The sequence below is a fragment of the Barbatula barbatula genome (assembly GCF_947034865.1).
Source record: "Barbatula barbatula genome assembly, chromosome: 22".
Lineage (NCBI taxonomy): Eukaryota > Metazoa > Chordata > Actinopteri > Cypriniformes > Nemacheilidae > Barbatula > Barbatula barbatula.
Window position 1 is genome coordinate 3,476,167 of NC_136785.1, and position 16,534 is coordinate 3,492,700.

At 38.1% G+C, this 16,534-nt stretch overlaps 1 protein-coding gene across 1 annotated transcript in view; it reads left to right on the forward strand.

The window, feature by feature from the left end:
- The first annotated feature begins 8,186 nt into the window (after window positions 1-8,186).
- The window catches only part of lman1 (lectin, mannose-binding, 1), an 11,075-nt gene continuing 2,727 nt past the window's right edge, over window positions 8,187-16,534 (forward strand). The window contains exons 1-10 of the mRNA XM_079486322.1: window positions 8,187-8,494; window positions 9,923-10,077; window positions 11,006-11,113; window positions 11,583-11,644; window positions 11,937-12,036; window positions 12,133-12,256; window positions 12,392-12,450; window positions 12,644-12,776; window positions 13,308-13,495; window positions 13,696-13,766. Coding sequence (XP_079342448.1) covers window positions 8,302-8,494; window positions 9,923-10,077; window positions 11,006-11,113; window positions 11,583-11,644; window positions 11,937-12,036; window positions 12,133-12,256; window positions 12,392-12,450; window positions 12,644-12,776; window positions 13,308-13,495; window positions 13,696-13,766 — 1,193 coding nt within the window. The 5' untranslated portion in view covers window positions 8,187-8,301. The remainder of the gene's footprint in view (window positions 8,495-9,922; window positions 10,078-11,005; window positions 11,114-11,582; window positions 11,645-11,936; window positions 12,037-12,132; window positions 12,257-12,391; window positions 12,451-12,643; window positions 12,777-13,307; window positions 13,496-13,695; window positions 13,767-16,534) is intronic.

Here is a 16,534-nt window from a genome sequence, read left to right on the forward strand (position 1 = left end):
CATTGTGCACGAGTCATTTTTTGGTCAAATGCACACAGCGTGCGAGTTCTATGAACACATGAAAAGAAAAACAAACTAAAAGGGAAATAAGTTATTGTACACATTACAAAACTGATTTTTCTTTTGAGTTTTACACTTAAGTCCACGCCAACATGAAAATAAACACATAAAAAACACCTCGTGATTTGGTATTGAAATCAGTGCTTTATTTTAAGGTCCCAACCGTAACTCGAATTTGGATTCTTTCTTTTGAAGACATTAAATCCAAATTTGGTTTGACTGACCTCTAACCCGCACAGAGTCGAAGATTCCCATCGCCGGGTACCCATCTGATTCTAACACTTTCTTCACATTTTACGGTTTAATTGTACAGATCCCTGTGAGAATCGTACAACAATGACCCATGAAAGAAAGCTGTCTGAAGTAACCTGCCAACATCTGCGGTCGGTTCACCCTGTAGGCCTTTTAAACACAGACTTCATCACAACATCACTTTCCGTTGAGTCAAGAACAACTTTGGCAGATAATATTTTGATTTGACCGAATGAAAAGATGAAATGAAAATATAAAAGTTTGGATATGGCCAGTAGGTTATGTTTCCTTTATTAAATGATGCCACTGTGGGGTCAGATGTAGTTGATTTGTACTTTTATATATAATTCTTGATCTCCAATAAAATAAGGTGGAAGTCAAATATATCTGCAATGCAGAATATAAGAACTAGCATATATATATATTTTTATACAAATTAAAGGTGCAGTTTGTAACTTTATTTGCAGTTAAATATCCAATTACCACTAGGCCAGTGTTACATATTTTATTTAGTTGAGTACTTATAATATCTCAAATGTGTCCAACTATTTGTAAATCCTGAAAAAAAACACTTTAACAGAAAGTTATATTTTTAAAATATAGAGGATTTACATTTTTGTCATTTCTGCCCTAGTCATTTATTCATCAAATCACCAGAGTTGTTATAGTTTTGATTTTAGTTGTATTGAGGTTTGTCAATACTTTTAAATTAGCTTTTATTTTCTAATTTTTCGTTTTTATTTTAATTTAAGTTAAAGTTTTAGCAATTTTGGTATATGCTTTTGTCATTTTATTATTTATTTTCAAAAATTTTTAATGTAGTTTTATAATATTAATTTATTTCTATATTAGTTTTATTTTAGCTTTTGTTCATTATTATAATTTCAGTGCTTTACTCTCATTTCAGTTTATTTTTGATGCAACATTTACATTTTTTCTTTAGTTAAGTTTTCTCCCATAATTTTTAGATCAATATTGTATCTGATTTCTGAAATGAACTTTTTCAAAGTTTTGATTTAAGTCAACTTAAATAACCTTGCAAATCACGAAATTATTTGTCTTGTTTAACCGCCACTTAACCACAAGATGGCAGCAAAACTTCGTATTAAACTTCTGTAGCTTTGGAATAGATGATGACTCGGTGTATGTCCACAAGGTGGCAGAAAAAACAGGTTTGACAGACTGTAGCGCAAACTGTTTGCCTTCTCTTATTTTACTGTTGGACCTACACCCTGGGCTCCAGTGACAGACACAAAGTATAATAGAAAAACAGTTTCTAAAACACATCCAGGATGTTTGTACGGTATATTTCCCTTCATAACAAACAAAATAATAAAATTAAACAAAAGACCCTTCCTTGGCATGCTTTCCGTGTGGCACAAACCCCTATAACAAGAAATCCATGCTTGCTCCGATCTGATCCCAATTATCTCATCTCAAAGGCCTGACACCCTTTCCATGTCCTCCGTTTGAGAGATTTTGTGCTCCATTTATCTGACCAGTAATTAAACTCCGTTTAGATCTGTTTCCACTGAAGTAATTATCACAGTGATAACAGGGTCAATCTCCCGTGTTCAAAATCAACCTGAATTGAGCTCTTGTTATCTGCTGATGGGCAAAATTCATGTTGTTGGACAAGTCTGGTGGTCTATTTACTATCCCTTGGTAAAAGACCCGTGTGAATTTCCATGCACGTCAAGATGGCTTAATGCTTGATTATACTCGTAGTTGATATATAATTGTTGATAATGCTGGTTCTCATAACAACAAAGCACATTTATGTTTGTCGCACAAATCATTTACATTCTAAAGTTTAATATATTTAATAAACTAACTAATATAAGTATTGATGTGCATACAGATCATCAGTAAGCACATACAGGAGTAATGAAATCATGTGACCTGTCTTATATACATGCGTGACCAATGAATGTATTCGTAAATATATCTCCTTCCGCAAAGAATCAAAAACGCACAACATGTTAGTACTGGGCCAGCCGCCGTAGTGCTTCAAACGGGAGGGGTGGAGTGAGCCGATGGTTGAAATTCCCAACCTCGCCGCTGGATGCCGTCACATTTCATACACTTGACCTTTAAAGGGTCATTACAGGGATACTTCACCCAAAAATGAAATTTCTGTCCAAAACTGTATACATTTCTTTGTTGAACACAGATAAAGATATTTGGAAGAATGCTTATGACCACACAGATCTTGCCCCCCATTGAAAATGTAACTCTAAGGTGAGTATATGATGACATAAATGCCTTATTTTTGGGTGAAGTGTCCCTTTAATGAGGTCACAACATACGATAGCATTATTTCATGTAAGTGATAACTAAAAATTATTTATTTGTAATCTATGAATATTCAGAAAACCTGCTGTGCTACATTTGCAAAATAGTGCATTGCATCCCATCGTTTCTTTCCCGTGTTTTGAATGAACCGCAAGTAACATCGGTCCGCATTTTACATTTTGATTGATTCCTTTGATCAGATTGCTTGAAAAGATATTGAAACCAGTGAAGTCATGCGACAAGTATTCAGTAAATGCATTACTGTATGCAAAAGGTCTTTAGTCTAACTTGTGTCATGTTAAACTAAAGCTTTCCTGCTCAGTTAGAAAGAATAATTCATAAAGTTGTATTCTTCTTATACCTCTTTAAAATAAAGATGTAATTTCAAACTCATTTTGTGTCATTAAGGCCCACAACGTTATTTACAAGATCAAAAAATGAAGATTCTTTAGATTAGATAAGAAATATGTGGAGGAGGAACAAGGTGACTGTTACGATTCCAGTCTGTTTTCCCTTGTCTTGTGGACTTTTAGTTTGTATGAGTTCCTGTTTCCTGTCCTGTGTTGTAGTCCTTTGTAGTTTTTTTGTTTAATTGGTCCTTTGTTCATTATCTTCCCTAGTGTTACTTGATACTTCGTTTTCCCAAACGTATTTAAACTCCAGTGTTTCCTTTCTCTAGTGTGAGTTGTTGAGTGTTTGATCATGTTCCTGTGTCCGGTTATTTGTGGATTACTTTCATTACTTGTTTCTTTGTTCTTTGATTATTTTGTCATTTGTATTTTGTATAATCAATTCTTAACTGCATGCGAATCCACTGCCTTCTGTTACAGAACGACTCACCAAAACATGGATCCAGCAGTAGGATGGACCACCTTCTCATGCTCTGCCAGGGCCACCCGCTCCCTTGAGGATCTTTTTAGATCTTGTTCCAGATACCCACTACCAAGATAAGTCTCTGACTGTTTTTAATCGCGCCGGTCTAATTGAACCACTCAGATCCCAACTTTCTCAGTATGGTCCTCAAGGGGGATTTGCGGACTTTGTAGAGCTGGGCCAGCCCAAAGGCCAATCACAAGATGGTCGCCAGCCCAGAGCCTCCAGCCATCATGGCCGCCTCGCCAGTGGTCACAAGTCCGGTGGTCCCGGAGGCATCCGTTCTTGAGATTCTGAATTTGAGTCTTCTCTGCCGGGGATGGTTGCTGCCTTGCTGTCTGTCTAGGGTGTGCGCTGTTCATCTTCACCAGAATCCCCTTCCTCGTCCAAGATGGCTTCCACTGGCCTTCCAGCCCTGCCTGAGCCTCCCTGGCTGCCTGACCAGCCTGTGCCTCTGCTCCACTGTCCTAGCCCTGTACCACTTCATGGGCCTGGCCCTCCATCCTGCTCCACCTCCCACATGGACTTTTTGTTAGGAGTGTCTGGGATCCGCTCCTTAAAGAGGGGGCTCTGTTACGAGCCCGGTCTGTTTTGCCCTGTCATGTGGACATTAAGTTTGTATGAGTTCCTGTTTCCTGTCCTGTGTTGTAGTCCTTTGTAGTTCTTTTCTTCATTGGTCCTTTGTTCATTATCTTCCCATGTGTTTCTTGTTACTTAATTTTCTCCAATGTTTTAACCCCAGTGTTTCTTTTGTCTAGTCGTTGAATGATTGTTCATATGTCCCATTTATTTATGTATAACTTTAATTCCTTGTTTCTTTGTTCTTTGATTATTTTGTATTTTGTTTAATCAATTCTTAACTGCACGCAGATCCGCTGCCTCGCCTGCAATTCGTTCCAGTGACATTCGAAGAGAAATATTCGTCAAAATCCCATCTGGAAGTAATTAATGGACAGTGTACAAGAGCCAGCCTTAAAAGATTTCAAATATTTGCTGAAGTGCCCCTTGTTCCTAATTATATCTCACTGGGTGCTTCCCTCATTATTTAGAACTGCCCACTATGAAGAAAACACACAAGTGAGAGCGAATGCACCCCCCTGCCCCCCCGGGGACCTCCCGCTCGGGCCCGTTCAAACAGCATCAAGCTAATTCGTACAGGCAGCTCCTGAATGAGTTACTGTGCTGGAATAAAAGTAATTAATGAGGTAATTTTATCAGCGGTACTTGCTCATCCAGCCACGATATAAGACGAGAGAGGGAAAACTTACAGCGTCGACGCAGGAAATTAGGGTTTCACTCTGCGCTAATTAATGCCTTCAAGAGATTAAACGGGAGCACCAAATTAACTGCCCCAAAAAACCTTCATTGAGAGAAAGAAATACATTGTTGCCCTCCCATGTAATTACAGGACAGTGCAAATTCAATTTTAATGAGGCGAAAGCCACTCCTTCAGCTCGCTTTTTCTTTTTTCCCCTCCTCTCCACTCCACGGAAAGAAAAGGGAGCGCAAGTGAAAGCTTGCTCTTGTTGAGCCTAAGTTAAAGGAAGCAGTTGGCGAACAAAAGGCGATTGTGTGCAAACCGAACGCTTTAGAAGCCGTAAACAGGTACAGGGGATGAATAGTCCTCCTTCTGAGACTCCCGGGAGGCCTAGCTTCCCATCTCAACAACACAGGACACTCAGAGAAGGAGAAACGGGTTGAGGAGGGTGTGTCGCCACTGAAAGGGCCCCAGAGCTGCGAGCGACCCAAGATCACACAGTGTTACTCTCTGCATCCCTCATTGAGTTATCTTTATACTGGTTTTGTCTCTTCTAATTGGAGCTGATGGGTGACTAATTGGTAGCTTTCTTACGCAGCGCGGTACTTAAGCCACGGCAGGTCGAGGGAGACAGCATGAGCAAAGTTAATGAGAGGTTTTACACAAATAAAGGTCTTAAACTGTGCCCTCTACCTCGGTTGAGGGGGCCGCAGAGAGAAAGTTGAGGATATCCTTTTGTTGTAAATTTCTCTCTATTTTTCCGTGCAGGTATCTGAAGGGGGGGTGGGCCAGGGGGATTCAAAGGTGGAGTACTTGTGATGATAAAGGAATCCAATCCATATTGTTTCATTTTCGTGTGTCGGTAAATAAGAACAGAATACGGCTACGGTGAAACTTCTTTAGTTCGGACGGATAATGAGAGAACACTCCACACACACACACACACACACACACACAAGACAGTGTTGAGCCACTTTAAGGCAATGTGTTGAGTGCCCAAAACACAGCACACACAAAGGGCACAAATCCTTTATGTAGACATCCCCACTTGAACACACTCACACGTAAAATAGATGCCACGAAAACAAAGCGTGCAGGGAGGAACCACATATTTTAAACACTGTTAAATATGAGCAACATTTCATAACATACACATTTAACTAAATATAAAAGAACATAGGGTGTGCATGGTCATAGGTTATTCATTCAACAAATGAACACTCACAAGTCAATGGCTTACAAATCACTAATGATGAATATTCATAACTAGACTTACTACTAATAGGACCTGAGACGTCCATCCAAAAGGGGTCAAATCTTTTCTATCACTTCTGTGCTATAATGAATAGCTCATCCAGAACTGAAGTGGTCACCATAGTGATGTGAATTCCCCGCAGGTGATGGATAATAAATGCGACACGCTGTTTTTCTTACAAGCCGTTTTTATTTACACACGTTTTGTTGTGGAAATACTTGTTGTTTTTTCTGTGTTTGCATCAGTTCGCCGATTCAATGCAAAAGACGCACTGAATACAGAAAAGGAAACCCAGCTGAGACACGACAAGCCTAGCTCAGCTGCACGACATGGAAAGAACCGTGCGCAGGGGGGCGATGGTGGAGGGTTTACGCACGACGCGTTCTTGTGTTGAACGCGCAAGACGCAGCGCGGAAGACGCGGGGTTTCCTCGTGCATTTTGATAGTCAGTTTTGAAAATACAATCTGTTTTTAATAGTGACTGTATAAGAGTGAAAAAGCGAGGCCCGGCGCAATGGTCTACAGATTTCCAAATGGCGCAAAATGTGCGTATTTCCGTCTTATGCGCAGAAATACACACGACTCCTATTTTGGAGACATAATTCTAAAACGGCCCTTTGTACGACTGTTTTTATCTTGGTTCTTTTTGTACACAAACTTAATACAAACATTTAACTGTGACGTTTTCACAACCGCTTTCCAAAAATAACAAATCGGGGATGCCAAGAGCGCACAATTAGCTGGCCAAATATTTGCGCTGACTAATTTGTAGAGGTATTCTCCCAATGTGTAATCCATTAGCTCCCATCAGGTGCCATTGTCTCCGATCCAAATGAGGTATTTGCATTTCCTTTGTCATTTAAATCGCGCATTTCCTCCAAACTGTGAGAATTAACTTCCTAATGAACTTCAGATAAAGGAGAAAGGACCTCAATTACAAACTCTCTCCTCGGGCTAAACTAATGATGCGAACAAGAGAGACACTTGTGATGATTAAGGGAGTATCGTGAGCTGGAGAAAAGGCCACAGGAAGTAGCCAGCTGGAGTGATGCTGTTTGGCTGATGGATTACTCACAAGCGGAGGGAATCCGGCTCGGGTTGTAACAATGACGCATGACATTAAGGCTCTCCAAGTGCACTGAAAATGCAACGTGACATTTGGTTTGGAGGCAGAAGATGTCAAGAAAAAGAAAAAGAGCCTGATGTTTATAAAACACACACAAATATGACAACATGAACTTAAATGTTGGCAATACAAGTAACATTTAAAATCAAAATTTGTATGCATCTAAATGTTTGATGTTTCTTTGCCTTTTTAAAAAGTATTGAAAAGGTGCTGTTTAATGTAGTTTTATAGTTATATAGACAATAGGACGTTCCTGTCACTGTTGTCACACTCTCACTTTGTTTAAACAATAAACTTTCAACACAAACACACATTGTGTCGCTATATGGTTGACATTTGTAACAAATTACACAGGCTGTCATCCACAGCAGCTCCCTCCATCTCTAAAGCTTTTAATTTCAACTGTGACAGGGTCAGCCGATTTTGACCTTAGAGTGAGGTCGTTCCCTCATTAGCCCTGAGCAATTAGCATAGAAAGTGAATGGCGAGGATTATGACTACCCCCCGCTGAGGGTCCGTACAATACTTGTACATTTTCTCCCATAATGCAAATTGTAGATATAGATAAGTACATTTATATTCAATATGCAGTCGTAACTTGTGGTTATGTATTCTGCTTAGGGTTTATGATTTCCCCTTATTAGGGTTCAGTTACCCCAAACACCTTATAGTAAGATATATAGTCTATATAAAAAATGTAAAGCATGATGTAAAAGGTGTATTTTTTTTAGTATCGTGCAAATTCAGTACAATTAAACAACCTATAACGTATCCATTACTGTCAAAAATAAATAATACATAATTAAAATAAAAAACAAATCCAGAACACTGTCATTTCACCACATTTTCTTAAACGCAATGACGTCATCGTTTAAAGTATGACCTGCGGTTTTGTAATAAAACCGTGAACCGAGTTTTGCAAAAGTACTAGAAAATTCATCAATGTTTAAATGTAAAACATAATAAAGAGGATTACGTGTTATTTTGTATAAATATCCACGGTCGCTATGGTTACCTCGATGTATGCAGTGACACATCTGAAAACGAGGCAAATATCGCTCGCCGCTTCAGGTCTCCGTCTGTCAATCAAACGGCTCAGCCAATGAGTAAGCGCCCTGTTGGCCCTTCAGCTGTTCCGTCGTCCCGCCTCTCTTTGCGCTACGTCAGCACTCAGACTGAAACATGGCGGTGCCCATAGCAAAGTGTCTGGCGTCTCATGCTTATTTATTACTAATGTCGCTGATATTTCAGTCCGTTTTTGCCGACAACACAGCCGGGGACACGCCGCATCGGCGCTTCGAGTATAAATACAGTTTCAAAGGGCCGCACCTGACACAGAGTGATGGACGAATCCCGTTCTGGGTTCACTCCGGGAGTAAGTTTGTAGATGGGAATCCGTCTGTAATCTCTCATGCAACTATATCACCCTCCGTTATCTGTCAGTGAATGTACACGTGTGCTTTAAAGGCAAGAAAAAGTGTAGGCAGGGTTGCTTTAAAATGAAGTCAAGTTGTATTCTTGTATGAATGATAGGCTGTAAAAATGCATATGTTGAAATGTACATTTTTTAACCTTTCCTTGGTTTTGTCATTCTTGTTTGAGAAGCCACCAGCCATATGTTTTCAATCTTTGATTTGTTTTTGTCTATATTGTGCAGATATAAGATTCATACAATGCCTTTAAATGTGTGATTTATTATATTGAAGTGTAGGTCAACAGATGGAACCGGTTTCGACATCATCTGAAAGTCGTTCAGTTTCAGTAATGGAAGTTATTCATAGCAATCTGTTGAACCGCCTAGAAAGCAGTGTAATTCAAATTGCAGACGCAAATGATGTCTTTGCATTTTACATCCACATGCTGTAATAACGGGTTAACCGGACCTTTCCTGGCAGGTGAAAGAAGCGACGTTCTGTATTGCAACACTTTACAGTTCTGCAACATTCACCTCTTCGTGTTAGCTTGTGCTCTACATATGTTTGGTCTTCGAAAATAGATTTATCTCAAGTCTGTTGTCGGTCGACCTCTCACTACCTCACATGATTTACATTTAGTCATTTAGCAGACGCTTTTATCCAAAGCGACTTGCAGAGAGTTCAGGGAGCAATAAGCGATGAGCAATAATACGATAGGTGCTAATACAAAGGTTTCAACAAAAGCCAGAACAATAACTGTTGAGAGAAAGAGTACAACAGGTGTACATCACAAAGCCGCTGGTTTGCTGAACGCAGGGTTCTTGATGGGGTGTAGGAGGGTGTGAAACTATGCCAGTGCAGATCCAGTGATAGTCCTGTAGGCAGGCATCAGTGACTTGAACCTGATACGGGCTTCAACCGGTAGCCAGAGGGAGATGATAAGGGGTGTCACATGAGCCCTTTTGGGCTGTTGGAAGACGAGGTGTGCGGCTCTGTTTGGAACCAGCTGGAGTGGTTTGATAGTCTTGGAAGACCAGCAAGATTGAGATTACCAGGGCCTGGACAAGGAGCCGTGCCGCTTGATACATGTTGGCATCGGATAATGATATTGCATAAATTAACTCTTTGCCGACGCTGATGTGATGGATTTGTTGTACACAGATTTTTTTTGTTTTAAGGACAAAGCTTTGCATTGCAGATATGCAAGTTCATGATGCAGTGCTCGAAAACAAGCCTACTTCACATTACACCTTGTATTCTTAATAATCAGCCTTAAAGTTATCTGTTCAATCATGGTTATAGTCCTAAAAGGGTATTTATGTAATATTACGTATTGCATTAAATATTCTTCTATTGATTTTGTTTATCGCTTTATTTTCTATCTCCAGATGCCATTCCAAGCGCAGATCAAGTTCGCATCACTCCTTCTCTGCGGAGCCAGAAGGGTTCAGTATGGACAAAATCCCCTGTAAATTTTCAAAACTGGGAAGCTGAAGTGGCGTTCCGGGTGTCCGGACGAGGCCGGATGGGAGCAGATGGATTGGTGAGAGAACATTACATTTTTTACACATTTAAATGTATAATGACTGTGAAAACCTCACTTTTGCGTTTGCACAGGCCTAGTTGAAACGTTACATGTTTGAAGAAATATCGATGAAACATTGATCATGGCATGTAGCTCTTTAGCATTTTGACATTGCATGATTTTTCCTGTAAACACATTATTAAGATTGTTAGACATTCTCACTAAATCGTCTTTTTAAACACCCGTTGGACTGCTGTCATTTGTGTAGTGATCTCTCTTCATATTGATATCTGTGTCTCTTTACGGAATCAGGGAAAATGTCTTTTGTCCTGCCAGCTGTTGTTGAAAATGGCTTGTTTTATTCACAATGCAGGTGTTTTGGGGATTTGTTTAACCCGTTTCTTTCTGCCTCATCACACCTCTATGCACTGTATAGAGATGCAATTGTCTTTAATCCCTTTTGAAACACTAGTCTCATTGACAATAAGAACAAATGTGTCCTGCAGAACTTTTCCGGGCATATGTACAGATACAGGACATCAAGGAATTAAAATGTATGAAGTCATTAGAGACAGGAGGGCACCTAATTTCATATCATAAATTTTTACCTTCCTCCTACTTGTTTTAAGAACTCATGTATGGTGGCTTTATGCCTTGAGTGCAAAAGTTTTTTTACAGTCATGAGTTTTAGATATTTCCTATTATCTTGAGTGGGAGTGGCTTCTTTTGCAGAGAAATCATTTTATCAGGACAAGCGTCCATAGGTCAATCTTGCACATCTGCAATGTAGAAGGAGTGTGTACTGTGAAGTGTTGTACTAGTAGCGTGTTCTCTCTTGAAATTGTCCCACAGTCCTGTGCAGCAGACCACACCGATCTCAAGCACCACTTACCAAATTACCCATGCTCAATGAAGAGAGTCTGATGTGTGTGTGTGTGTTCCGCAGGCCATATGGTTCACAGCCAGTCAAGGTCTAGAGGGTCCTGTGTATGGGGCCGCTGATCAGTGGAACGGTGTGGGAATATTCTTTGACTCGTTTGATAATGATGGAAAGGTGAATGCACACAATTGTTGTTTTATTTATTTTTAAAAATCACATTTTATATTCAAGTTATATAGTAATTTATTTCATACGTTATTCTAAATAAAACAACTCCCTTCCACTAGAATTAAGATCACTATACTTTTTAAAGAGCCTGTTCACCCCAAAATGACGAGAGAATTTTGGTGTGAACTGTTCCTTAAGTTGAATTTTAGAAACGATTTTAATGCTTTTTAAACATTTTGAAAAGCGTAAATATTCATCACATTTTGTTTGTGTCAGAAATCATCCAACTTTGTTTTTAAACGCAACATTTGTTTTCCGACTATAGTCTTGGTTGAGTTAAATATGTATTTATAGATAGATTACTATTATCGGTTGTTCTTTTGTCAGGAAATCTTAAAGCACCTCTGTAGATCTGTATTGTGTTTTCTCAATACTAAACAAGGATTATCTCTCTTCTGTAACCTTTACATTGTAGAAAAATAACCCTGCTGTTTTAGTCGTGGGTAACAATGGAAAACTTGCTTATGACCATCACAAGTAAGTAAACATTTCGTCTTTGCTGACATCAGCGCTCTCATTTGTTACAATTCAGAGACGATTAAGAAATATGATTATTTATGAGAGAGAGTCTAATCCTCAATCCATCCTAATCTGAGAGAGACAGTGAAAACCAGCGGGGAGAAATGTTAGCAGCATATGTTTGAAAAAAACACAAAAGAGAAATAGTGACTTTTTACCAATTACATGGTTAAAGCGTTTGTGTTATACATTTTTTAAGATAAACCACATGTGTCTGTTTATTTAATAAATGCACGTCTGTTTTCCTCAGTGATGGCTCGACTCAGGCTCTGGGTACATGTCTTCGAGACTTCAGAAACAAACCCTACCCTGTACGCGCCAAAATCATCTACTACAAGCAAAATTTATCGGTACTGGCACCTGTTTGTGTATTTTTAGACTCATCCCAGTGTCGTCCAGTTAATAAGAGATTATAAAATGTCCAACCCAAATCTCAATTCCTTCAGGTGTTCATCAATAACGGTTTCACTCCTGATAGAGAAGACTATGAGTTCTGCACTAAAGTTGAAAACATGATCATTCCTGAATCCGGATATTTTGGCATCTCGGCAGCCACCGGAGGACTGGCAGGTACGAGTTAAACACGAGCTGTTTTTGATTTCTCCGTGTGGAATTAAATTCAATGTTCTACATGTGAACGTTCGACTAGCAAAGTTTGACAAAGTACATTGAATCCTATCTCACACACACACGTGATTTTCACAGATGACCATGATGTGCTGTCGTTTTTGCTGTTCAGACTCACCGAGCCCGGGCAGAATCTGGTACACAATCCCCCCCCCTCACAAACACACATGCACGCACACATTTTAGTGTGATTCAAAAGAATCGGCCATACTTATTTCATAAGTGTCCACCTCCTACTCCATTGCTCTTGTTCATTATAATTGGAGTATGCGTGAGTGTGTCTGTGTGCGTGAGCGGGTCTGAATGTGTGTTTTGTGTCTTTCTACAAAGCCTCCCCCAGAAAAAGAGATTCCCAAAGAGGAGAAGGACAAGTACCAGGAAGAATTTGAGAATTTCCAACAAGAGCTCGACAAAAGAAAAGAGGAGTTTCAGAGAGAGCACCCTGACGTCCAGGGGCAGCCCAGTGAGTCGTTCGTAACCCGTCTGAAGTTTCGACCTCAAACTTGGAGCGTTTGTGTTGTTTGTAGTCAATAGAAATGAGCATTGATGTGTCGAGCATGAACTGTGCTTAAAATAAAATAAGACGGATATAAACATGTCTTTAGGCCCGGGTTGCCAGATTTAATTAGTAAAAAATATTCAATATATTTTTTCTTTTTATTTTCTAAAATTGTATATATTTAGTAATTTTTTAAAACTTTTTTAGTATTCTTTTTCTACATTTACTTATTTTATTTTTCTAAACGAAGCATGTTGGGCCAGTTTCCTTTACATAATTTATTAAAAAATAAATATATACGCTTGTTTATTCTTTATTTATTTACTTGCATATATAAATTGATATATACATATATTGTTAAACATTTATATCCTCTCTTGTACTCATAAAGAAACATGTTTTTGATACTGTATTGTTATAATTCATTGTAATGATTAGAATTGTAATGAAGTAAAAGATCTGTTTGTCATCTTCTGTGATTTGCTCTTCTGACAGTTGAGGACCTGTATGAAACCGTGAATGATCAGGAGATCCGTCAGGTGTTTGAAGGTCAGAACCGGATCCACCTGGAAATCAAGCAATTGAACCGGCAGCTGGCCATGATTCTGGATGAACAACGGCGATACGTGTCGGTCATCACAGAGGAGATCCACAAACGCGGGTCACAACCACAGTCAGGACAGGTAGGTCGAGATGTATGAAATTTTCAGATTGCTAATTGTTAATGCTGCTTTTTACACTCCTATTGATAATTAAATGCTTAATAAATAATATATATATATATATAACAAGATGAATGAATAAACGGAAAATGGTAGAGATTGAGACTTAACACTCACAAAAACTGTGATTTTAATAAACTTTCATTTACTTGTTTTTTTAGGCTGCCAGCCATGAAATGGACACTATTATAAACACACAACAAGAGGTTTTGAGGAATCTTAATGAAATAAGGTAAGTCAAAGAAAATATGACGTATTAAATCTCAAACAGGCCCTGAGTGAAGCAAGAGGTTTTGGTGCATTACGAGGCTTTTCATTGGACTGAACAACGCAACAGATTAGGTTTTGTTTCCGGTGTTTTGTGCCATTACATGAAACCCTAAAGATGTTCAGTGTTTAATCCAGATTAGATACATTTGTTTGTTATTCTGTTTTGGCTTCGGTGATGTTTGTTTTTGTTTTGTTAGTGGACAGTTGTTTGTTTTCCCCCCAGGTGTTTTCGAAGCGAGGTGTAGACGAACAAGGATTTAAACATCGAACAATAAAGCTTTGGGATTAGACGGCAAAATACAGCATTTAAAAGTCCTTTAGTGTGCAAGTAGAGGATTAGCCAACAAAAGAGTGTTTTTACAGCTCTTTAACTCTGATGTGATCAAGCTATAATGATTGCTTAACTGATTTTTTGAACAACACTTACGGATGCTTTTTTGCGACAGAGCAAGATCATTTTTTGTTTATGGATGTATTGAGAATACGAGTTTTGTTGTGGAGGAGTATTTTGTTTATTTTATACATTGGTTTTATTACAATATAACTTTTTTTATTTATATTTTATTTAACTTGCAATGATCCAAATTACATTTCACATGTATTTATTATTTTATTTAATGCTCTTGCAGTTAAGTTTGATTTAAATGCAAGAGCATGTCTTGAATGCTAAATATAATACATTTTATTTGGTTCATTAGCGGTTAAATAGTTTGTTTACAAGGTAAAATCACGAAGGTATTCTAAAACATGATCTTTTTAACCTGTCATCCCAATCATTAATGCTCTAATATGGCTAGATATTATAATTTTATTTTAATTAAATCAGTGATATAGTTTTATTGCGATGTCATTTACAATTTTTGTCCCCAAATTTAAAAGCCAAAGGCGTCATACCGTGCTATTAAAGAGTGCTGTTTGCACACTTTGCTCGTGTCATCCGCACAAATTAACAACACATTAGTTTGTTTTCTTTATAAAGTTACAATGCGTTAAATCTGGTATTAGTTTAATCTTGTTAAAGCTCTAATAATTGAATTAGAAAAAAACATAATGCCCGTTTGTGTTTTTATATAGGCATAAATTAAAATCGTTGTATTTATATCGTTTAAATAACTAATCTGTGTCGCTAACAACATGCAACATATTCTTTCTTCTGTCTTAACAAGGTCAAGCGGTGTGTGAGTTTTAATATGAATGTAAGCAGTATATAATACAATTGTCTTTATGAAAAAGGTAGCGTTGAGGTCACATTTACCCTCCTATTGTCAGCGAAACAGATGAGTAATCTGTGTTGATTGTTCATTTTGGGTTTAATCCTGTTTGTATTCGTATTTAAATGACGATCCACGACCAAACGCTCTCATTTGATCAAATTCATTTTCTAGATTATGCCCATATTAAGATTTTGACCCTTTCATCGTAATTTGATTTTTCTCATCTTGGCCCAACAAAATTGTCGGAGGAAATAAAATGCATATAGGTCATTTGAAGTGGATAAAGATTATGGGCAGCGTTTCTAAACGTTCACTTTGTGCCTCAAGGGAGATTTAGGGTTGGTTCATTTTTCTCCCTTAAGAAACAAATTTGATTTTGTTAAGGCTTCTCACAGGGGTTCTGTTTGCTGGATTAGATGCGAGTCTTTAAATATATCTATCATACGGCAGCTCAAACATTGAGCTCTGATTTATGTCTTGTATTTGTAATTCCCCGATAAGTCTGTGCTTATGACGTTTTTTATCACTGCCCTCATATTTTTGTTTTATCCACGTAATCATCTTAGAATTTTAAAAGCGCAAACCAAAGAAATGATGAAAGTTAGGCAATGAAACGTTGTAAGATGTGTTGTTTGTTAAATGGTTAAGCGACATGTTGCTCTTTTAAAGTTTTCCTCCTAAGCATGCTTGAACATTAACTTGTAACCTTTATTATTGAAGTATGTTGGGTTGTTTGTTTAACCACAGCTTGTTCACTATATATTTTTTATTTAAAATACTGTTGTGGTGAAAACGACACAATCCGTCCTTAAGTGAGCCCATCTTTATGTCTAGTTAATGACGGCACATTTTGTGTAACTTTTAACTCAACCCTGTGTTGTCCCTCAGCACCAAATCAACATAAAATGACTTGTGTTAAAAAGCATAGTGTGTTAAGATTCCATAACACACAAATGTTATGGTTTAACATCCTTTTTATGAGTGTATATTTTTATAATTTTTTACAGATTTGCATAAACCTTTAATGGCCGTTTATAACGAAATGAAAGTTCCTCCTCTGGAAAAGCATGGCAGGCCCTGGACGGGTTTGTCCTAATCATTTGAAATATGTTTAAGAAAGGCACCATGTTTTTAGGAAGATTAATTTAGCAATCATCCTTCTTGATCTGCTGGGTAATTTTATTTTTTCTAGCAGGCTAAAGGATATATGGCCTTTTGGGGAGGCTTAAAAGATTAGATCAGGACAATTCACTGTAAGATTAAGATTTTCTTGACTGAAGATCTTGGTCCGAGTCATTTGGCAGTGAAATCAAGGCCAGCGGGGTTGGCATGCAGTACTGCCAGACTACCACTAGACTGGGACAACTGAACTCTAAATCTGCATTACATCATTTGTTAGGTTTTACTGCTATCAGAGTCAATGGTGGGCAAAAATTTATTTTCTTTCTTTTGAAATGTTGCACTACAGTGCTCACTTGTGTCATTTATTTTTTAGTGATGGATAGCCCAAAATAAT